Here is a 24,833-nt window from a genome sequence, read left to right on the forward strand (position 1 = left end):
GGGGGACAGGAAGAGGCAGCACATGGTTGAGAGGGTGCCAGGCAGTCCTTTGTCTTCCCGCCCACCACACCATGAGGTCCAGGCATCATGCCACCCCCCTCTTTGTCCATCCCAGCATATTCACCTTCATGATCACTGTCACTATCAGTGGCTGGGGTTTTGGATTGTGACCTCATATGACCCTTGCTGCCGACTGCATATGGCACACTGCCTGAACACACGTTACGACATCTAAAAGTACGTTTCACTGGGGAATAATGATAACCACTTTCACTCGACGAATCGTCTATTGGCATAAAATCAATTTCATCATCGTCACATATCACTTTCGCTATTGTAATCACCAAAACTCGTGGAAAAGGATAATTTCCTCTTGTGGAGTTGCCTTTGGGAAGTAACACTAGCAAGCCCAGAGGTGCTGGGGTCAGGGTCTGTTGTGGCCACACTGGCCATATTAGCCACTTCGGAAGTGTTGGTTTGAGTGTCTGGTATGGCCACACTATCCACCCCAGAGGTCATGGCCTGAGGGTCATCAGGGTTATCAAAAGTTTCAGTAATTCCTTGATCTTTAGTGGCTATATTGGAGTCAAAACCACTAAACTCGCATTCTGTATCACTTTCCAAGAATAGTAGTGTTAATACGACGAGGCGTCAGTGAATCATGGGGGTTTGCCATGATGTTGATTCAAGATGGAGCTGAAACTAACTGGTGTTACCATGCAGTACCTCAGTGTCCCGGATTTTTTTCATAGTGCACACACCCATTCTCTCATGTCCAGGCAATCAGGCCTATAACACCAATTTTCAAGGAATGAAAAATAAAACGTTGATTTACGTTTGGAGCCCCCCCCCGCATGTGAACGTAGATCTACGCGTGGACAATTTAAGTGTTAATCAAGATTCAAACAAGTGATTTTACATTACGCAAACAGTCACTCAGTCAGAAATACACTATGGAAAATAAGATTTTAGAAATATGTAAGCAATCTTAAAAGTTACTTGCATAATGAATATCAATTACCCAAAATTTATGTAAGGAGGGTCTGCACATGCCCAGATTTGTAAGAAACAAAATTAAAAAGGTTCAAGAATTTACAGCACACTTTCAATATGTTCAATAAAAATACCAAAATGCTGATAAAAGTGAAAATTAAATGATACACTGTACTGAATATACATTACATTCCTTGGAAAAGGTAAACCTTCAATATACCTTTGATGTTTCGAGTGTCTTAATCCCAGCGCATGACCACAGGCCAGGCTAGTCACTGTTTGAAGATTATTATAGTCAAAAGTGCTAAACCCACAAGGGTCATACAACACTATACTGCTTGAAGAAAATATGCCAAAATAAAAATAGGTATTCTTACATATATCACAATGTACAAGAAAATGAAAATTTTTGAACATTTAGATTAAATAATTTCTTAACTGCTCACCTTGTGATGACAAACATCTAACTCTGACATCTTCAGAGAAGTATAAGCAGCAGCCTCCATTAAAAATTTCTCATCCGAAGACTTTATTTCGAACGGTATTTTTGCTGAAACGTCTGTCACAATGCCTGTCTCTGTTCCAAATGCAAGATGTTAGCAAGTTAAAAAAAAAAAAAGAAGACAAGATGGCACATCACATAATTGCAGCATATTAGCAATGACCTGTATCACCACAATGAATTAACACTTATGGAAATAGGCAAGTACAGGTGCTAGCTTACATAGCTACTGGTAATCTATAAATTGTTCTAACCTACAATAATAAATCTAATACCAGCTACCAGAGTATTTTTAAATTTATGATGAAGCAAAAAACCTGTCAAGATCACTGTGCACATGGGGAATAGGAGGTACAGTCATCAGGTTTGATACGAGGATGATTACTAAATAAATGGGCAAGTGCTAAACCTGCAAGGGTCATACTGTACATGAGGGACAGGAAGGCATTCTGGTTTGATCCAAGGAAGATGCATGGCGCAATTCCTTAGATCAAAAGCCATTCATGAACATCAAAGAACTTCTTTTGAGGGGATATAAAGCTCTAAAACCTTGGATCGAAGTCCTTTACCAGTATGTAGGGAGTTACCAGAGCAGTCATACATCCACCATAAACTTTCAATCATACAGCTGTATCTTTTTTCTTTTGTTGTTGTCAACAGTTTACCTTTGAGAGTGACTTCCAAGGGAGTGCCATTGCATAAGTATTTTAACTTCAATCGGATTATCACCATGTACAATGTATACTGCCTGGGTTATTTACTCCCCGGGTTAATAACCCGGATAAAACCTTCCATGTTATCTTACCCTGAGTGTCTGCAGTGTTGGTAGTAACGGGCGGCTCCTTATTCTTCTTACTCCTAAATAACCACGAGAATAAACCTCCATGGCACGAGCTCACCATATATAATAACAGTAATATGTCGAGGTATCTCATGTTGGAGGTGGCAGAGTGCGAGATAAAACAAATTAGAGGCAATAACTGCCCCTGAGTGACCACCGCCTCAGCTGGGTTTATTTTGAAGAGCAGCGGGCAACACCACTCACCTGATTGGTTCACATTGTAATAAAAAAAAATTTACATCACGCTGCCACCCACCTTCACTATATATTATTATTTTATACACATTTATGAGATGCTTACCTACTTAACTGCGTCATTCATCAATTAATTTTATTTATAAAGGAACGTTATGTTCGTTTGGTGGTCTGGGTTTGTGGCTTGACTACTGTCTGCTTGTTGCAATATGGCATATTTTATCTTTAAACTTGTAACAACATGCTTGTCTGATATATTCAAGGTCACATCTTCATATATAGGTCATGATGAGACAAGGGAATCTTAGGCCAAACTTAATATAATAATGAAGATAGTAACTTCCGCAACAATAATAAGTAACTATCCAGTTTATATAGTAAGTTTGATGGCTTCATTATGTACATAATGGGTACAGGGACTAGAATCCAACATTCTTGTTATAATAATAATAATAATAATAATAATAATATATTCAAGGGGAGCGCTAAAACCGTAGGTATCAGTACATGAAGGAAGTCAGTTAAGTTTAATTTCTTCATTATGCGCCCCATAACCATGGTGTGGGTGGTAATCATAAGATTTAACACAAAATTTTGTTCGGGGTTTAAATCCCGGAAGGTTAGTCATCCAAGATAACTCAGGAAAGGTAGTGCGTCATCGAGGGACTGTCTTATTTATATTGGGGTCCTCAATCTTGTCCCTCCCCCAGGATGTGACCCACACCTGTCGATTAACACTCAGGTACCTCATTGCGTGCTAGGTGAACAGGTATTAAGGAAATATGCTCAATGTTTTCACTCTTGCTGGGAATCGTGGCCTGGTGGCTAAAGCTCCGCTTCACACACGGAGGGCCCGGGTTCGATTCCCGGCGGGTGGAAACATTTCGACACGTTTCCTTACACCTGTTGTCCTGTTCACCTAGCAGCAAATAGGTACCTGGGTGTTAGTCGACTGGTGTGGGTCGCATCCTGGGGGACAAGATTGAGGACCCCAATGGAAATAAGTTAGACAGTCCTCGATGACGCACTGACTTTCTTGGGTTATCCTGGGTGGCTAACCCTTCGGGGTTAAAAATCCGAACGAAATCTTATCTTATCTTATCTTATGACACAGCGTGTGAAGCGAGAGCTTTGCCTACCAGACCATGGGCAACCACATAATCATCATCATGGGTCCAGGGACTAGGCCACAAAGTTTAAATAGCTAAGCAAGTTACAGTGATAATGAACTATTTACATTTTTATATCTGGTTACTACTGTAATGAGTTACTGATGCAGACATAAATTGTCACAAAAGTATTACAGTGAACCTCATATGTGGTTTTGAATGATTTACAACACCACATATTTTAGCAAAGTATGCTTGAATTTAAACAAGATTAAATGGTTTTGCGTTATTTACAATAGGAAGACAAGGTATTTTTCCAGAATGTATGGTAATGTGCCACTGGATAAAATACTTTGACATATCCGGAACCTTTGTGAGCGACTTATTCCTGAATTCATTAATTTGATAAGATAAGATTTATGTTCGGATTTTTAACCCCGGTGGGTTAGCAACCCAGATACTGGATATTCTTAGAAATAAATTATGGTCAAACTCTCACAAGGACTAGTAAGTAAGTAAGTAAGTAAGTAAATTTATTCAGGTATACACAATACAGTTACATAGAATTATCATACATAGCAGCATATGTGTAGAGAACCTAGGATAACCCAAAAAAGTCAGACAGACAGACTAGATTTCCATAATTGCCAAATAGGGTGCCCTGATGCAGATTAAGGGCTCTTGATGCGAGAAATTAGAGATGTCCACTTCTTCCTCAGATCAAACCTGGTTATCGCCTTTTCCCCAAGCTGTGTACTATTCCTATGGGTTTAGTGCTTCTCCGTAAATAACTCAGTTTACCTTACTTCTACTTTTTATTTAGGGTTATCCTAGGTAATTTACACATAAGGTAAGAGATAAGATAAGATTTCGTTCGGATTTTTAACCTCGGAGGGTTAGCCACCCAGGATAACCCAAGAAAGTCAGTGCGCCATCGAGGACTGTCTAACTTATTTCCATTGGGGTCCTTAAGCTTGTCTCCCAGGATGCGACCCACACCAGTCGACTAACACCCAGGTACCTATTTGCTGCTAGGTAAACAGGACAACAGGTGTAAGGAAACGTGTCGAAATGTTTCCACCCGCCGGGAATCGAACCCGGGCCCTCCGTGTGTGAACCGGGAGCTTTAGCCACCAGGCCACATGTTACTATTTATGATAATTTGTTTAGCTTTTTATATGTACCTGTACCTAAATAAACTTAACTTTTAAGATTTAAATAATAAGATATTACAAAGACTCCAATGGAGATAAATAATTTTGTCTATGTATGATAATTGTACTTATGTGTACCTGTGCCGAAATATGTGTAATTGTAAACCATACCACCGGCCGGGATTGAACCCGCGGTCATAGAGTCTCAAAACTCCAGCCAATCGTGTCATTACGATTTCTTGAGTCATGTGTAATTGTGCCCGAATATGTGTACCTGTGCCCAGTGGCGATCCTACGTTTCTGGGGCCCCTGAAGTATAGGTGCACATAAATACAGTTATATAAATTATCATACATAGCAGCATATGTGTAGATTACATAGGATAACCCAAAAAACTCGGACAAAATGACATTCCCATTGGGGTCCAAAATTTTTAAGAAATGTGGACTCGAGTCGCTTCTGGGGCCCTTCCGGGATTAGGGGCCCTGAAGCTTAAGCTTCATTAGTTTCATAGTAGATCCGCCCCTGCCTGTGCCTAAATAAACTTAGTTACTTAGGTGTCCCGTAGCTAAAGATAAAGATTTTATTACCTTGCAATGTGTAATTTCAGTTTTGATTAGTTAAGTACAAAGAAAGCTCGACTGTTAGTGCACTCATCTCACACTGAGATGTGGGGAGCGATCCCCGGCACGGGTGGAAACAGGACGTGTTTCCTTAAGATACCTGCTGTCCATTTTCACCTGTCAGTAAAATAGGTACCTGGGTGTTAGTCGACTGGTGTGGGTCGCATCCTGGGGACAAAATTGACCTGATTTGCCCAAAGTGCTCTGCATAACAAGAAGCTTTCTATACAGTAATATGTCATTGATATCAGCTAGGACTGTATACCTTATACATGTAGAAATTAAAGATTATTATTATTATTACTTTAAAAGTGGCGGGTTATGATGTGACCATCAGCTGACTGAGTGTTGTGTCGACGCAGATCAAAACAAAGCCAGAGATGAACGCTAACACGCAGGTGCTCGAACTGGTGAGTTTATGTCTATTTTATACCTGATGTACTAGGCTTTGGCAGTATTGGGTGTGTGTAAACTTACCAGAAGGTTGTCTGATTTTGTAAGTGATTCTGGAGTTTCATCGAAGTGGCTTGAATAAAATTTGGGGTTGATTTCGCGAAGTCAGGTGAATTTTATGGTTATGTATGCCTATGGTCAGGTGCAATGTGGTGCAACTTTCCACACTTCTTATAGTATTACATAGTCAGAAATGTCTATACCAAATGTATAAGTTATAAGTTTCTCCTTACATTGTGGGAAGGTATTTCCAAGAAGAAAGAGGTTTATAGAATTTAATGATAATGTCCATTCAGTACCATGTATATAGGAAAACCTTAGTAGGCCTACTGGTTCCTGCTAAGCAGGTCCTACTTTCACTCATTTATTTTGTAGATGAATGGTTCAGAGAACCGACATGTTGATAAATTAGACACATGTGCAACTCTTGGGTATCTTTATTGAGGAAACGTTTCGCCACACAGTGGCTTCATCAGTCCATACGTAGGAAAAACTTGAAGAACAGGAGGAGAATGAGGTAATCAGTCCCTCAACCTTGAGTCGATGTGTTCAGTCCATCAATCTTAAATAGAATGGACTGAACACATCGACTCAAGGTTGAGGGACTGATTACCTCATTCTCCTCCTGTTCTTCAAGTTTCTCCTACATATGGACTGATGAAGCCACTGTGTGGCGAAACGTTTCCTCAATAAAGATACCCAAGAGTTGCACATGTGTCTAATTTATCACTCATTTATTTGTCTGTATTATTGTTAAAGGTACCCAGAATATTTACCTCTGGCATTTTTGGGTTATCCTAGGTAATTTATGCTGTGAATGATAATTGCACCTGTGCCTAAATAAACTTACTGGATATGCTGAATGTTGAAGACAGAGTAAAGCAACTGAAGTTATATCACATTTATAAAATTGCTCACAGCCAGTGTCCAGAATATCTTGCTGCCAAGTTTATCGAGGTTAGGGACCAAAACCAGTATGGTACTAGGCGAAGTGAGCACAATTTTGTAGTACCTACAGTAGGTGGTCAGGCCTCCAACACATTTTATAATACATCAATAAAAGATTAGCACAGACTGCTTGCACATGATCAAAGCTTGTCCTAGCATGAGCCAATTCAGGAAGAAAGCTGTAGGGTACCTAATGAATGAAGCTTCAGAAAGGGAGAGTGATTTCTTGTATAGTTAATATTTGTGTACCTATTATTGTAAGCTGGTCTTCTCTTTAATGTTCATGTAAATAACTCGGTTCACTTCATTCCTGTTGTATCTCATTTTACTGTAACTGATTTTCACACAGTGAAAATCAGTTACAGTAAAATGTTTTAATTTATAATGTTATTAGCATGATATATTTCTACTGTAACTTACAGCAAAGTTTTAAATAATAATATATTACAAGAACCCCGGTGGAAATAAATCACTTTGTTTTACTTTTTTGGGTTATCCTTTGTAATTTACACATATGTTGCTATGTATGATGATTGCACTTGTGTGTGTGTGTGTGTACCTGTACCTAAATAAACTTGACAAAGAGAGCTTTTATTTAGGGCAACATACAAATAATTTTACAAATAGATATTTTGTAATTCATATGATATACTTGAAAGCTGAAAATTATGTAGAGTAGCTCTTTTTTATACTGTAGTAGGTTTTAAAATTATTTAACTGTGTTAAGCTTGTTTGATGCACCTGGCACTTTACCGACTAATAATGATGCAATAGTTGTATAGTAGGACCTGAAATATTATGCTATTCGCATGCATCATGTCACCCCTCATTACCAATATTTAGCTCTGTTAGAACAGTCTACTGGTTTGTGGCTATACCCCAGGGTTTTGAGTGATTGCCATGCCATAGCTTTCAATGATTGTTCATATATTTTTTAATTATTTTTAAAACTATAGTTTTTCCTCTAGTTATTTTTCTCTTGTTGGTTCTATTGCAAACTGTTTTTAAAAGTACATATGTAATCCTGTTCCACATATGGAAAGTTGTTAGACTCTAGATTACTTGTAAGATTGCTCCAATAAATTTGGCTAAAATTAAAAGCTTGCATTAAAACCACATTTTTTTTTTTTGTAGGTGGATGACCTCTCTCCACCTTGTTATTATTGTGATTCAATATTTTAAATTTTCCCTTAACATACATTGCTACTCTATCCCTTTTCTTGTTGACTATATGTGTAAAATACACAGATAACCCTCACTTAGGAGACTGAGCCTTACAATGACATTTCAGTTTGATTTGGACCATTAACCCCTTGACTGTCGCAACCCCCAATCCTGAGGTGTCTCCTGGTGTTGCAAAATTTAAAAAAAAAAAAAAAAAAAATTTTTCTTAAGAAATGATAGAGAATCTTTTCCCGATTGTAATGACACCAAAAAAACGAAATTTGATGGAAAACTGACAGAATTATGCTCTCGCGAAATTAGCGACCTCGGCGATATTTACAAATCGGCGATTTCGCCCACTTTGAGCCCTATTTTCGGCTAATTCCGTTGTTCCAGTCGACCAAACTCATAGCTATTTCTTTACAACTCCATTTTTTCTATCGATTGAGTGCAAGAAACTGCCCATTTACCGATTTCAACTACCCAATAATGTGGTCAGATATTTGCAATTTGGCCAATTTCACGAAAATTAAAAAATATAACAATTTCAAAATAAGGTCCAGAATGAACAATGCAGACTTTCCTGGCTCTAAAATAACATTTTCTTTGTTCATCAGTCATGTCTCCAGGCCCCTCTGATATTGCTCTTGCTTTCTATTTTGAATTTTTATTCAAACAAAAAATAGAAGGCATACTATTATGCAGACTACAGCAATACTGTAATAATTGTATAAATAACATCAACCCATTCATGACTGCATATTAGAATGGCTAGTTGGACATTTATTGGACAATGACATCATTTGTTTACTTTTGAACATTGGCAAAAATCAAACATTTCCCCTACTTTGAGCTCCATTTCCAGGTTCTTTTTATAGTAAAATCAATCAAAATCACCTCTATTTCTAAAATATGTTTTCCATTCTATCAAACGAGACCAAGAAAACAAAAATACAACCATAAATACTATACGAAAATAGACCACAAAGTCGGCGTTTTAATTAAAAAACACAGTCGGAGTTTTTTTTTTTTTCTCATTATGCACTGCGTGCTCCAGGATTTTTTTTATATGGTGCACACTGACCACACAGACCCATTCTCTCACATGTGGGCCTACCAGCTTTCTCCTGCTTGATTTGAAGCCGCTAGAATTTATGAGTATATATACGTCAAACACGGTACCTCGTAAGACATATACAGTGGACCCCCGCATAACGATCACCTCCGAATGCGACCAATTATGTAAGTGTATTTATGTAAGTGCGTTTGTACGTGTATGTTTGGGGGTCTGAAATGGACTAATCTACTTCACAATATTCCTTATGGGAACAAATTCGGTCAGTACTGGCACCTGAACATACTTCTGGAGTGAAAAAATATCGTTAACCGGGGGTCCACTGTATATACGGCCGCTACAGTCAAAGGGTTAAATAGTCACACAGAGAAGTGCGGGTTATTTGTTCATTATACCAGTCATGACATTGTGCTTTTTCATAATATATGCATAAAATAATTTATACCTCTATATGGAATTCAGAAAGTATTCCTATTTTTAAGTAACCTATCCTTTAATTATTTGTTTATTCCTCAGAATGTGGAGGGTAGACAGGTGGATGAAGCAGTTTTAAGTCTGTTCCACACACTGCTGTTTCATCGATCCACAGGAAAATTCCATTACAAGAATGATGACACATATGCTGTTGGTACCATTGGTTTCCAAGATGTGGACTGTGATTTCATTGATTTTACTTATGTAAGTAAGAACAAGGCCATTTCAAGGTATATAACTTCACCATTATTGTTAAATGTATCTGATGAATTAAAACTAAAGCATGACAGTTTCCCAGGAGGTAAAAAGTTTATTTTATAATTACTCATGCTGTATTATAGTACAGCGAAAATACTAATGCACACTACTGTAAATAATCTTAACAATGATGATGAAGCAGGCTTCCCAAAAAGTTGAGCTCAGACCTAAAGTAGTGGCAGATGGCATACGTAAAGGCTAAAAAAATTTAGTGTATGGTGTACACTAAACACATTTTGGTCTCCTGACACGTGACATACATCGGAAACAGTTTAGGGTTTAATAGTTCTTAGTCCTGTAATATTTCTTTTCCAGTTTAAGAGGCCTGGTCTGGAACTGAGCCAAGAGGGTTAATGATCCCCAAAATGTATAACAAATATGTATAAGGATATGGATGCCTAGGTGGAGAAGGCTGCCTCCCTGCCTTGTTCAGTAAGCAATGGTGTATTAAATATGGAAAGAAAAGTTAGACTGAAAAATATAATGAAGAGGATATGGGCCTTCTGGCTGCAGTCAGTAATAACTTAGCTAATTTTCAGTGGCTTGGGATACCTGGCCTTAAGTCAGTCAGTGAGAGTAGAAAAACTTCTAAAACCAGTCATAGGCATTCATGCACACAACATACTGACAATTACTGTACTAGTAAGTGCTCTTAACTTGTAAACGGTCCAAGCATAAAGGTGGTGACCCTACAGACTTAAACAACTATAGGCCAATATCAAACTTACCATTACTATCCAAAATCTTTGAGAAACTCGTGCACAGGAGACTATATTCATTTATAATGGCACAAAACATACTCAACCCCTACCAATTTGAATTCGGGAAAAATAAAAACACTAATGATGCAATCATAAAAATGCTAGATCTGCTTTACACAGCATTGGAAAATATTAATATCCACTAGGAATTTTTATTGACCTAAGAAAAGCTTTTGACACAGTAGACCATGACATCCTACTCCACAAACTTGACCATTACGGTATAAGAGGCCATGCGCTTGCTTATTTCAAATCTTACCTTACTAATAGGTATCAGTATGTCACCATTAAAGACACAGCATCAACAACACGGCCACTTGATACTGGAGTTCCGCAGGGAAGTGTTCTTGGTCCCCTGCTCTTCCTTATATACATCAATGATCTTCCAAACGTATCCCAACACCTAAAACCCATTCTCTTTGCTGACGACACGACTTATGTCATCTCTCACCCTAATCTTGCCACCCTCAACACCATTGTTAACGAGGAACTGATCAAAATATCGACTTGGATGACAGCCAATAAACTTACGCTTAACACTGACAAAACCTACTATACAGTGGACCCCCGCATAGCGAACTTAATCCGTGCAAGAGGGCTGGTCGTTATGCGAAATGTTCGCTATGCGAATTAATTTTCCCCATAAGAAATAATGGAAATAAAATTAATCCGTGCAAGACACCCAAAAGTATGAAAAAAAATTTTTTTTACCACAAAAAAATGTTAATTTTAGTACACACAAACTGAAAAAGGCATGCACAATTACATGACACTTACTTTTATTGAAGATCTGGTGATGATTGATGGGATGGGAGGAGGGGAGAGCATTATCTTCTTACTGTTTAGAAGGGGAATCCCCTTCCATTAGGACTTGAGGTAGCAAGTCCTTTTCTGGGGTTACTTCCCTTCTTCTTTTAATGCCACTAGGACCAGCTTGAGAGTCACTGGACCTCTGTCGCACAACAAATCTGTCCATAGAGCTCTGTACCTCCCGTTCCTTCAAGACTTTCCTAAAATGGGCCATAACATTGTCATTGAAATAGTCACCAGCACGGCTTGCAACAGCTGTGTCAGGGTGATTTTCATCCATAAAGGTTTGCAGTTCAACCCACTGTGCACACATTTCCTTAATTTTTGAAGTAGGCACAATGGATTCCACAACTGGCATAGGCTTCTCAGGGTTAGCCCCAAACCCTTCAAAATCTTTCTTAATTTCCATACTAATTCTCACCCTTTTTACCACAGGGTTGGCACTAGAAGCTTTCTTGGGGCCCATGGTCACTTATTTTCCAGAAACAGCACCGAAAACACTGTAATAATACGAAATATTCCGAGTGTATGCTTGAATGTTACCGCGGAGGCTGGCTGGTAAACAATGGGACGGGCGGCACATGTGAGGCTGGCTGAGGCCGCACATTGGACGCGTCTCGGACGAAGGTCGCTGAGCGGGTTTTTGTCCACTATGCGGGGCAAAATTTTAGTGAACAAAGCGTTCGCTATGCGGATTGTTCGCTATGCAAGGCGTTCGCTATGCGGGGGTCCACTGTATATTATGTTTGGTAGCAGAGCAGGAGATACACAAATTAACATTAAGATCAACAACACTCTAATTACCAGACATAATGAGGGCAAATTCCTAGGCCTATACCTTGACAACAACCTGAATTTCAGCACCCATATCCAACACATAACCAAAAAAGTATCCAAAACGGTTGGGATCCTCTCCAAGATACGATACTACGTGCCGCAAAATGCCCTTCTCACACTATACCACTCACTTATTTATCCATACCTCACCTATGCTATTTGTGCTTGGGGATCAACTGCAGCAACACACCTAAAGCCAATAATAACCCAACAAAAAGCTGCAGTAAGAATTATCACTAAATCCCATCCCTGGCAACACACCCCCCCCCCACTCTTCGTAGATCTAAACTTACTCCCTGTTCAGTACATCCACACTTACTACTGTGCAATCTACATCTACAGGACCTTAAACTCCAATATCAACCTTGACCTAAAATGCTTTCTTGATAGTTGTGACAGAACCCACAGGCATAACACCAGACACAAACATCTCTACGACATTCCCCGTGTCCGACTAAACCTTTACAAAAATTCAATGTATGTCAAAGGCCCTAAAATCTGGAACACCCTACCTGAGAACTCTAGAACTGCAGACACATTCATCACCTTCAAAACTACCATTAGAAAACATCTTATCTCCCTGATACACCCTGTCAACTAACTACACGAATACCACCTGGTGGTTCACACTTACGCTCACTCACCCATTTGACCATAAACAGAAATATTAATCTCAATCTTAAAATAATGAATCCTGTGATACTCCAATACTGAAACTATGTACTGTGCCAAAACAAAAGCATTCACATTGCTAAACTCACAAACTAATATTTAGTCACTTAGCCATAATACCAACTTACCTCATAATTTGTAATATTTTAAAATTAAGAATTAAACTGTCTGCCCGAAATGCCTAGCCATGCTAGGTGTTCTAGTGGTACACTCTGTAATCATTATTTTACTACATGTAAACCACACAATAACCAAATTCTGTAAACTCAGCATTGTAATCATTATAGAGAATAAACTTTGAATTTGAATTTGAAAGCAGATCTACGTTCACATGTGTAGTGCTACAAAAGTAGATCTACTTTTTTTTACATATTTTCAAATATAACAAAAAAAAAAGTAGATCAAAGTTTTTTTACACATTTTCAAATGTAAAAAAACAAAAAGATCTACTTTTTTTACATACTTTCAAATGTTGAAAAAACGTATATGTACGTTTGGACCGTTTCCGGGTTAAAATAAAATTTTGTACTAATTAATCTCTTTTAGTAACACTGGCCATTTCCCACTAAGGTAGGGTAACCTGACAATGAAGAAAGCACTGCCACTCATTCAGTCACTGTGTTGCTAGAAGGGCACCAGTATCAAAGTTCAGATGCCTCTTAAAACAGGACTCAAGTCTGGTTGTCTTGATCACACACTAATAGAACATCAAATCATGAAAAGCACTTGCCTCTACTCACTCCTGTCTAACACTAATAGTTCACTAATATTAAATTGGTATAAAGTATGATAAAGTATGAGATATTGGCTGTTTGGAGGGACATCTAAACTGCAGTATCTGAGCACCTCTGCAAAGACAGTGATTATGTATGAATGATGGTGAAAATGTTGAATGATGAAAGTTTTTTTTCTTTTTGGGTCACCCTGCCTCGGTGGGAAACAGCTGACGTGTTAAAAAGTTACATTATAATATTGCTTATTTTATAATTATAATTCTTTTAGTCATGTATTTTGTAGGAAGAGTAGAGATGATTTTTTCAGATGAGAATATTCTAGGTACGTTGTTCATCAGAAGAATTGGACAAAAACATCCGCCGTGAAGTGAGTGGCTTCTGTGAAGCCATCCGAGCTCCTGATGCTCCATCCAGTGGCCAGGTATGTCACTGTTTGTTGGGCCATCATTCTTTCTCAATATAATATAAATCTTTGAAGTACAGTATCTTGTAAGAAATATGAGCAGTGTTAGCCCTTATTGCATGAAATACTTTAAGATAGTAAAGACAGTTCCACTAAACAAGAAATATAGTACAATAAGACCTCTCATAGCCCTTACCTTCCTAGTGTGTTTTTTTAATAGAGTACTCTTGTTTATATTGAAAAATATTACTATGCATGAGTTTACACATTGTAAAAGTTTAAAAGAGGTGGTTTGGGCATGAGAACTTGTCTGTTCAGAGATTTATATGGTCTGGAGAAAGCCAGTTGTTGACTCAAGATCAATGCAGTGTATGCTGTAGTGGCCCTCATAACCTCAACAGACAACCCACTAACAGCCGTCAGCTGATAAAACGAGAATGGATGACTGAACTGTTTAATGCTCTGTATCACATAACCATCTCCAGTATTTCTTTATCAGTAGGCAAAAAGAACCTAAGGTAGGATAAAATTTGTCCTTGTCACTATTATAAAGAGAAAATGGTATGGTGAAATGTATGAGTGGTATCAGCTAATAAAACAGATGACTTGCAGCTGTGTATCTTGTAATAGTCACATAACCATCTCCAAACACTTTCCTATCTACAAACAAGAGAACAGTTATTCAGCGAGAGAATAAGGAATTTAAGGCGAGATCAAATTGCTCCTTGTTACTTTTATAATTGAAAAAAATTGCACAAGGAAATACTATATGAATAGCATCAGCTAATGAAAAATACGACCCATAAACATCTCTAAACACCTCTTCATTAACCCTTTCAGGGTTGACAGGCCCTCTCCCAGACTTGTTCTCAGGGTTGAAAATTTTTCGAAAAAAAAAAAAAAAAAAATCTTGTGAAAAGATCGAGTTTTTTTTTCTAAACATTATAGGCTAAAAAAAAAAATTTTTCCATTAATACTTACCGAGATATGGAGGCTTGAAGTTGACAGAAAGTGAACCGCATATGGCATCATCGCCAACTGCCAGTCACCTGGTAATCGTTTATTTATTTTTTTTATTTTTTTTACTTTTTTCTATTATTTTTTGATATTTTTTTTTTCAAGTAACTTTTATGGCCTGTGAGACCAATATGATTACTATTTTGTAAGTTTTTTCTCTTTCTATACTACACAATAACTGCACAAACACTGTTGTCACTATATTGTTTACAAAAGTTCTTTACACAAACAAACAATATAAAATGTTATTTATTACTATTTTTCTATATTTTATATACACGTATACAGTCACAGGACATGTTTCTAGAAGTTCTGGAGCCTGTGGAAGCCTTTGAAACATGGCATCATGCACAATGGTGTTTTACGTTCCTCACACATAAAACGAGTGTCTCTGCGTTGTTGGGGGCATTTTTTTTTTGTATGTACACAGACATAACACCTCTTCTGAGCCTTTTTTTTTTTTTGAAAGCAGTAGCAGGAAGTTTCACTAGGAAGTGATCACCATGCTTCAGACAAGAAGGTAGTTGTTGATAATTTAGTGGGCGGTTTTCTGTTGCAGGTATTGTTCCTTGGTACTTGAATACTATTTGTCTGATGACAGACAAACAAAATTTGCCATATGGTAGTTTGTTTCTGGTCCTCATCTTATACATATTATAAGCATTGAGCATGGAAATGTCCAGAATATGGAAAAAGTTTTATGCACCACTTATAACTCTTGCGAACACAATCAGCAAACCCAATCTGCATGTCGCATTTGTCCACTGACTGCATATTGAGGGTGTAGTCCATCACAGCTGCAGGTTTTAGACTGGGTTCACTGATCTCTCTATTCTGCCTGCCAGTGTTTGTCATTTTGTTAGGGTGAACTGATGACAACAGTGTGACATCTCGTTTGTCATACCACCGAAATGAAACGATGTCATTGGCAGCAAACACCTGCACCTTACCTCTATGAGTGCCAGCGTCAAACCTGGGCATATGCTTACGATTTCCATGCACTGTGCCACACACACTTGTCATGTTCACTTGCAAAAAATCACTGAGTGAGGGACTTGTGTACCAGTTATCAGTATATAATACAGTGGACCCCCGCCTTACGATGGCATCGCGTTATGTTAAATCCGCCATACGATACATTTGAATGCAAAAATTTTGCCTCGCCTCAGCTGCCCCGTGGGTGCCAGTGTTTACAAGCCAGCCAGTGCGGTCGCATCCACGCATACATTCAGTACATTTCATATTATCACAGTGTTTTTAGTGATTGCAGCTGCAAAATAAGTCACCATGGGCCCCAAGAAAGCTTCTAGTGCCAACCCTGTGGTAAAAAGGATGAGAATTAGTATGGAAATTAAGAAAAATTTTGAAGGGTTTGCGGCTAACCCTGAGAAGCCTATGCCCGTTGTGGAATACATTGTGCCTACTTCAAAGATTAAGGAAATGTGTGCAAAGTGGGTTGAAGTGCAAACCTTTATGGATGAAAATTACCCTAACACAGCTATTGCAAGCCGTGCTGGTGACTATTACAATGACATGTTGTGGCCCATTTTAGGGAGGTACAGACCTCTATGGACAGATTTGTTGTGCGACAGAGGTCCAGTGACTCTCAAGCTGGTCCTAGTGGCATTAAAAGAAGAAGGGAAGTAACCCCAGAAAAGGACTTGCTACCTCAAGTCCTAATGGAAGGGGATTCTCCTTCTAAACTATAACAACTTCCACACACTCCCCTCCTCCCATCCCATCAGTCATCACCAGATCTTCAATAAAGGTAAGTGTCATGTATTGTATTCTTAGTAGAGTATTAATTGTGCATGTCTTCTTAAGTTTGTATGCATTAAAATTAATATTTCATGTGGTAAAAATTTTTTTTTTTCCTACTTTGTGGTATCTTGCATGGATTAATTTGATTTCCATTATTTCTTATGGGGAAAATTAATTCGCCATGTGATAATTTCGTCTTACGATGAGCTCTCATGAACGGATTAATATCGTAAGGTGGGGGTCCTCTGTATATGCACCTTACCAAGATATGGTTCCATCATTGTTCTAACCACATCACCAGAGATGCCCAATAACTTCCTGGTATTTTGCAATGTATAACTTCCAGTGTACACAATAATATCCAATACAAGACCACTGTAGCAGTCACAAAGCACAAATAACTTCATACCAAAGCATTTCCTCTTGCTTGGTATGCACTGCTTGAATGAGAGTCTTCCTTTGAACAGAATCAAAGACTCATTAATAACAAGCTTCCTGAAGGGATAAAAATGCATACTGAATTTCTCTTTCAGATACACAAACATTCCTAATCTTATATAACCTGTCGTTTCTGTCAGGCCTGGTTTTGTCTGAGAAGTGAAGGATACGTAATAGTAGCACAAATCGATTCACTCCCATTATATCACTGAAACCTGGGGTTGCAATCAGGCTGTCTGTTGACCAATATGATTTGACACTGTGCTTATACATATGTGGCATAAGCATTATTGTGGCAAAGAAAAGATACATCTCAGTCACAGTTATCTCCTTCCACTGGTGTAGGCGTGATTTTGGTGAAAGTATTGTGTTTGCCATGGTGCACTCGAAGTATCTGTTGCTTTCCCTGACAATAATTTCCATCAGGGGTTCGTCAAAGAATAACTCGAAACATTCTATTTCATTGGCATTGTTCCCAAGTGTACAAGATGGCCGTATTCCACTTTGAGTTTCATCAAAGTGATGGGCATTGGGAACAAAATTGTCAGCTTCCTGCCAATCCCAGGTGCGGTCTGCTGGTGGGTACTGGATATTGACAGGTGGTTGTGGAGGTTGTGGTTGTGGAGGTTGGTGTGGTGGTTGGGTGGCTGAGGGTGGTCTTTGTTGTAGCTGAGCTGACTCAGCGGCATAGATGGCAGCATGGGCCACTGCAGTGCCTCACAGCTGGCACCACCACTACCACCACCATGCACATTTTCCATCCAAATTGCAACACTATCATTTTCATTTTCACTATCTGTTTCTGTTGTACAGCCATGGGATGTATTCTGAGATGTACTCCTTTCCCTTGGAATAGCATATGGCACACTACCAGAGCGCATATACCGTCGTATATACTGATGCTTCACTGGAGACTATTCCATTTCACTATCGCTACTGGAACTGTTTTCAAGGGCTTGTAGTTCATATTCACTGTCACTACCATCACCATTGCTCACATCTGAGTCCTGGATGTGGGAAAATAGGAGTTTCCTCTTTCGTTCTGGTACAACTGAACGTGAACAAGACGGCCCAGCACCAGAGGTGGAAGCTTGAGTCATCTGGATTTTCCTCACTATTACTGGTATTATGGTCATTAGTTTCGGTCACAACCTCATCAAAACCTTGAAACTCATCTTCACTGGCACTTCCATCTGTATTAGAACTGTCACTGGGGAACAAAAGTGTACCAGTTTGCCAAGGAGTGAGGAGTTTCTTACCATGAGGCATGGTGAATAAGGTGTACTAAAATGGCGTTCCCACAATGCGCTACTGGGTCCCCGATTTTTTCCCTACCGCACACACTGACCATGCAGACTCATTCTCTCACATCTAGGCCTACCAGCCTTTTCCCGCTTGATTTGAAGGCGCTGGAATTTTTGCGTACTAGTACGTCAATAACCCTGGCGCGTAAGCCGTACTAGTACATCGGAAACCCTGAAAGGGTTAATAGGCAAAAATAACAAAATTTAAGGTAGGATTAAAATTTTTATTGTTACCTATTTAGCACATTTTGTATCCCTAAGATTTTGTATATAATTTAGAATAGCTGAGTATAAGCCATCTCCGTTCTCTGGAAATAATGTCATACCTATATTCTTGGGAAGTATTAGACAGTATAATGCATCAAGGCCTTATTAATTAATTAGATTAATATACTATGCATAGTTCCTTTATATAAAGGGAAGGGGGACAAAATAGTGTCAAAATTATAGGGGGATAAGCCTACTGAGTTCTCCCTGGGGAAGTGGAACAGAATTCCTACTCCGTAAGCCATGCTTGTCGTAAGAGGCGACTAAAATGCCAGGAGCAAGGGGCTAGTAACTCTTTCTTCTGTATATATTACTAAACATAAAAGGAAAAGCTTTCATTTTTACTTTTGGGCCACCCCGCCTCGGTGGGATATGGCCAGTGTGTTGAAAGAAAGAAGAAAGAAGCCTACTGAGTATACCTAGTAAAGAGTATGGTAGGGTTATTAGTGAAAGAATTAGAGGTAAGACGGAGAGCAGGATTGCAAATGAACAAGGAGGCTTTAGAATAGGTAGGTGATGTGTAGAACAAGTGTTTATATTGAAGCACATAAAAAACAATATTTAAATAAAGGTAGGGAAGTTTTTGTTTCTTTTATGGATTTATGATAGGGTGGATGGTGGACCAATGTTGCAGATGTTGCAAGTGTATGGAATAGGTAGTAAGTTACTAAAATGCTGTAAAGAGTTTTTATGAGGATAGTGAGGCTTAGGTTAGGGTGTGTAGGAGAGAGGGAGATTACTTTCTGGTAAAAGTAAGTCTTGGACAGGGATGTGTAGTGTCACCGTGGTTGTTTAACATATTTATAGATGGAGTTGTAAAAAAAGTAAATACATACAGTGGTCCCTCATTTTTCGTAATTAATCCGTTCCTGGAGGAGCTACTATAAACGAAATTTATGATTTGCGAATCAATTTTCCCCATAAGAAATAATGTAAATACAATTAATCTGTTCCTGACACCCAGAAGTATTAAAACAAAAAAATTTTTTACATGAAATATGCATGTAGTACATAAACAATACAATGGGAAATGACGAATGAAACATTAACAGCATAACACTTACCTTTATTGGAGATTCTTCTTAGTGTATGGGAGACTGGAGGAGGAGAGAGAGTGGATTGTTTATAGTTTGGAAGGGGAATCCCCTTCCAGCAACACCTCAGGTACCAATTGCTTTTCTGGGGTTGCTTGTCTTCTCTGTTTCTTAATGCCACTAGGACCACCTTGAGAGTCACTGGAGTCCTGTCTTGCAAAATAACTGTGGAGAGAGCTCTGTTTCTGGCGTCTCTTTAACACTTCCCTAAAATGGCCCAAGACTTTGTCACTGTACATGTTGCCAACATGGCTTGCAACAACCTTGTTAGGGTGATGTTTCTCAATAAAGCTTTCCATCTTACCCCACATAGTAAAAATCTCTTTAATTTCTGAAGAAGGCACCTTCTTCCATCTCTCTTCCTCCTCCTCTGCAGCAAGATTCTGAGCTGCGATGTGTTGCTCTTCCTGCTGAAGCTCTTGCAGCTCCTCAGTGGTGAGCTCTTTGTTGTGGTCTTCCACCAATTCTTCCACATCCTCCAAACTCACATCCAACCCCATGGAACTCCCCAGTGCCACAATTGATTTTACAACAGACATAGGCTCATCAGGGTCAGTCCCAAACCCTTCAAAATCCCTCTTGTCGACACAATCTGGCCACAATTTTCTCCAGGCAGAGTTCAAAGTCCTGGTAGTCACTCCCTCTCAAGCCATACCTATAAGGGTTATGCAATGGAGGATGCTGAAGTGTTCTCTCCAAAATTCCCTTAGGGTCAAGTGAGTGTCTGTGGTCACAGTCAAGCACCTGTGAAACATTGCTTTTGTGTAGAGTTTTTTAAAGTTTGCAATGACCTGCTGGTCCATGGGCTGGAGGAGAGGAGTGGTATTTGGGGGCAAGAACTTTACTGTGATGAACCCAAACTCCTCGAAAATTAGGTCATCCAAGTTTGGAGGATGAGCAGGTGCACTGTCCATTACTAGCAGGCACTTGAGATCCAATTTCTTTTCCAGGAGATATTCCTTCACACTAGGGCCAAACACTTCATTGAACCACTCGACGAAAATTTCCCTCGTGACCCATGCCTTACTATTAGATTTCCAAAACACACACAATTTACTCTTCATAACATTGTTTTTCCTGAACACTCTGGGATTTTCAGAATGGTACACTAGTAATGGCTTCACTTTGAAATCCCCACTAGCATTAGCACAGAACATTAGCATCAGCCTGTCTTTCATAGGCTTGTGTCCTGGCATTGCCTTTTCCTCTTGTGTAATGAAGGTCCTCTTTGGCATTTTCTTCCAAAAGAGGCCTGTTTCGTCACAATTGAACACTTGTTCAGGTTTCAGTCCTTCAGCCTCTATGTACTCCTGGAATTCATGCACATATTTTTCAGCCGCCTTGTAGTCCGAACTGGCAGCCTCACCATGCCTTACCACACTGTGTATGCCAGTACGGTTCTTAAATCTCTTAAACCAGCCTTTGCTGGCCTTAAATTCACTCACATCACCACTATTTGCAGGCAATTTCTTTACCAAATCGTCATGCAACTGCCTAGCCTTTTCACAAATAATCGAAGTCATAAGAGTATCTCCTGCTAATTGTTTCTCATTTATCCACACCAATAATAACTTCTCAACCTCTTCGAGTACTGGTGATCTCATTTTTGTCAGCATAGTTACCCCCTTTGTAACAACAGCATCTTTGATTTCCTTTTTCTTGGCCACTATGGAGCATCAGGTTGTGTAGGGTTTCTTATACATCCTGGCCAGTTCGGCCACACTTGTACCACTTTCATATTGTTGAATGATGGTTTTCTTAAATTCAGTCGTATTTCTCACCTTCTTTACCACAGGCTTGGCACTAGGAGCTTTCTTTGGAGCCATGGTAGCTTATTTAGTACTTGCTAGCACTAAAATAAATGGAATATGTACTATTATGAAATATTTCGCTGGAGCACGTGAGGGGACCTTCGCTCATTGGTAAACAATGCCAGACTGGCTGCCTCCACGGCTCATGCCGTGGGTATGCGTCCCGGACGAACTACGACTCGCGAGTCAACTTATGAAAAGCGAGTTCATGTTTATACGAAAATACCCCTATGATTGGCGAAGTTTACGATTGCCGGGAACTACGAAAAGCGAGGGACCACTGTACTAGGGTGTTGGGGAGAGGGGGTGGGATTAAATTATGCAGATTCAAACACAAAATGGGAGTTGACACAGTTAATTTTGCTAATGATAATGTGCTTTTGGGAGATTCTGAAGAGAAGTTGCAAAGGTTAGTGGACAAGTTTGGGAGGGTGTGTAAAGGAAGAAAATTGAAAGTGAACGTGATAAGAGCAAGGTGATGAGGGCATCAAACAAATAAGATAAGGAAAAATTGGATATCAGATTGGAGGGAGGGAGTATGGAAGAAGTGAATGTGTTCAGATATCTAGGAGTGGATGTGTCAGCAGATGGGTCTATGAAGGATGAGGTGAATCATAGAATTAACGAAGGGAAAAAGGTGAGTTGTGCACTAAGGAGCCTGTGGAGACAAAGAACTTTATCCATGAAAGCAGAGAGAGAAATGTATGAGAGTATAGTTAAACCAACGCTCTTATTTGGGTGTGAAGCACGGGTTGTGAATGTTGCAGTGAGAAGGAGGCTGGAGGCAGTGGAAATGTCGTGTCTAAGGGCAGTGTGTGGCATAATTATTATGCAGAGAAGTACAGTGCCTGCACTTTAAAGGAGGGGTTTGGGATTTTTGCTGTTTGGAGTGACATCTGAACTGTTGTATCAGCATGCCTCTGTAAAGACAGTGATTGTGTGAATGATGGCAAAAGTGTTTCTTTATTTTTTGGGTCATTCTGCCTCAGTGTTAAAAAAAAAAATGATGAGTCTGCTAAGACTCATTCAGTAAAAAACCAAGGTTGCAGTAACTACATCATGCCACTCATAAATTTTGCCTTTTTATGCCTCTGTAGTCCAGCTGCAGCAGCAACTGGTTCTTACTCGTCTTGGAGATTTGGACATTTTTTTATCAGCTTTCAATCTGCAGGAAGGCAAGAGAACTAAAAAAGCAACCACTGTGACATCTGCACCTGCTTGTGTAGAGTGGGAGATAATAACTTTTCATGTGACACAACTTGAATAATTTAAAAATTTGTTTGGTAGTCAACAAAAGATTTTTTAATTTAGATGCCATGTGTTAAATTTGGTATAAATTTTTTTATCCTCTAATGGACTGTTCATAAACTACAGTTTGTGTATTTTCCTGTGCTATATGGGGATGCAGGAATTTAAGAGTTGGAAAGTTCTTTAAACTTGTTCAAGCTAAATCTTTAAATGTTTTGTGATTAAATCAGTGCACAACTGATTACTCCAGTGTCATAATAGTGCTACACTTGATATTTTTAAAACTGCCATTCACATGGTAAGTACAAGCATCTTACTACATGTGGTGTTTTCAGTGACCTTGTCAAATTATTTTTTTTAAATTGTTCAGGTGTTCCCAACAGATATCTGAGGTAAAGCTGCTCTTAAAATATGAGGACTCAAGTAGCACTTCCATCATTTGCAGCTTGCCTGCTTATTAAATTTGTCATTTTATATGAAGTATTAATAAGACATCCACAGCATATTCAATTTCGTGATGACTACTGTACAAGCACATTTTAGCGAGGTATGACTTGTACTCTATTTTAGTAAAGGTAATACATATGTAGACAAGAGCACTACTGTGTCTTGCTTTTGATTATGCATTTGAAGCAATTTTATGAGTGCTTGTGTCTTACAACAGATACAAAGCTAAGGAAATGGGCAAGGAATTCCTTCCTGATCATCCTCAGTGATTGATCATTATCTAGTTATGTTTTATCCTCATTAAGGTGTATAAAAGCTTGACCGTTACAATATAAATTACGTATGTGTTGTACAGGATGAACATGTATTGATATAGAAATATTTAAAAGTATTTTATGCATTTTAGTATTATTTCATGTATTGTAGCATGGAGCTGATAGTACTGAAGTAGAGCAGATAACTAATTTTTTTTTCAACAGAATTGTCAGAAATGTTTGAATTTTACAGGTTGCCTTAGAATTTTATCAGCGAAAACGTGGAAGATGGCCATTTGCTACAGAAAGTATTCCTTGGGAAGTGTGGACACTGAGGGTGAATGTAGTTTCTTTAAATAATGAACATGGTAAGAAGTTATGTACAGCACTGTATATGTAATCCAGTAATTTAAAAAAAAATCAAATACAGCCTTTCCTTACTTAACGACAGAGTTTCACTACTAAGACCATGTCAGTAAATGAATTCGTCGCTAAGTGAGGAACATACTATAATGGTAGTGAGTTGGTGTCATCTATCTTTGATATTGTTTTAATGTCACCTTGGCCACATTTATAACATTTCTGGTATATTTTTAAATGTTTATACAGTAGTGTACTGTATATTGTAATAAACAGAATAGGGAAAATCGGCTCTAGTATACATTATTTAGGCATGCATACTGGTCAGAGAGCCCATAGTAATTCCGAGGCGGCGGTAAACGAGTACGTCGCTAAGTGACGAGAGGCTCTATAGTACAGTGGACCCTTGGTTATCAGCCATAATCCATTCCAGAAGGTCAGCCTAAAACTGAAATGGCCTAAAACCGAAATAATATATCCCATAAAAATTAATGTAAATGGTTGCTTATTTCGCAGTTGCACTCGATCAATAACCACAAAAAACGATGGATTATAGCGAAATATTTGCATGAATGAGCAGAAGTTTCCTCACTCGCCCAGAGACACAGCCAGACTGACTCACGAACATGCGAGCGGTGGGCGGGCAGGCGGGTGGATGCGGCCAATAAGCAAAATAACGGCCAAGAACCGGAATAAATTTTCAACCAAAATGGGCGATAACCGAGGGTCCACTGTACTCCTTTTTTAATAGGGATGCTCTCAATATTACAGATAATTACAGTATACTGTTTTAGAAAATATTGAAAGTAATTTAACACCAGTAGAT

General features: G+C 38.8%; 2 protein-coding genes across 6 annotated transcripts in view; one reads left to right on the forward strand and one right to left on the reverse strand.

The window, feature by feature from the left end:
• The window catches only part of LOC128684578 (protein brambleberry), a 62,586-nt gene extending 60,061 nt beyond the window's left edge, over window positions 1–2,525 (reverse strand). For 3 of the 5 annotated variants that reach the window (XM_053770873.2, XM_053770874.2, XM_053770872.2), the window contains exons 1-2: window positions 2,301–2,524; window positions 1,440–1,570 (exon numbers count right to left, since the gene is read on the reverse strand). In XM_053770873.2, the coding sequence (XP_053626848.2) occupies window positions 1,440–1,570; window positions 2,301–2,430 (261 nt within the window). In that variant the 5' untranslated portion in view covers window positions 2,431–2,524. Of the gene's footprint in view, window positions 1–1,439; window positions 1,571–2,160; window positions 2,281–2,300 lie in introns of those variants that run through there. The other 2 variants (XM_053770875.2, XM_053770876.2) reach the window with 2 other exon arrangements.
• A 3,199-nt stretch (window positions 2,526–5,724) lies between these two features.
• Window positions 5,725–24,833, forward strand: part of Atg101 (autophagy-related protein 101) — a 40,921-nt gene continuing 21,812 nt past the window's right edge. Inside the window, exons 1-4 of the mRNA XM_053770871.2 lie at window positions 5,725–5,827; window positions 9,574–9,735; window positions 13,926–14,024; window positions 23,901–24,015. Coding sequence (XP_053626846.1) covers window positions 5,798–5,827; window positions 9,574–9,735; window positions 13,926–14,024; window positions 23,901–24,015 — 406 coding nt within the window. The 5' untranslated portion in view covers window positions 5,725–5,797. The remainder of the gene's footprint in view (window positions 5,828–9,573; window positions 9,736–13,925; window positions 14,025–23,900; window positions 24,016–24,833) is intronic.

Source organism: Cherax quadricarinatus, chromosome 4 (assembly GCF_038502225.1).
Source record: "Cherax quadricarinatus isolate ZL_2023a chromosome 4, ASM3850222v1, whole genome shotgun sequence".
NCBI lineage: Eukaryota > Metazoa > Arthropoda > Malacostraca > Decapoda > Parastacidae > Cherax > Cherax quadricarinatus.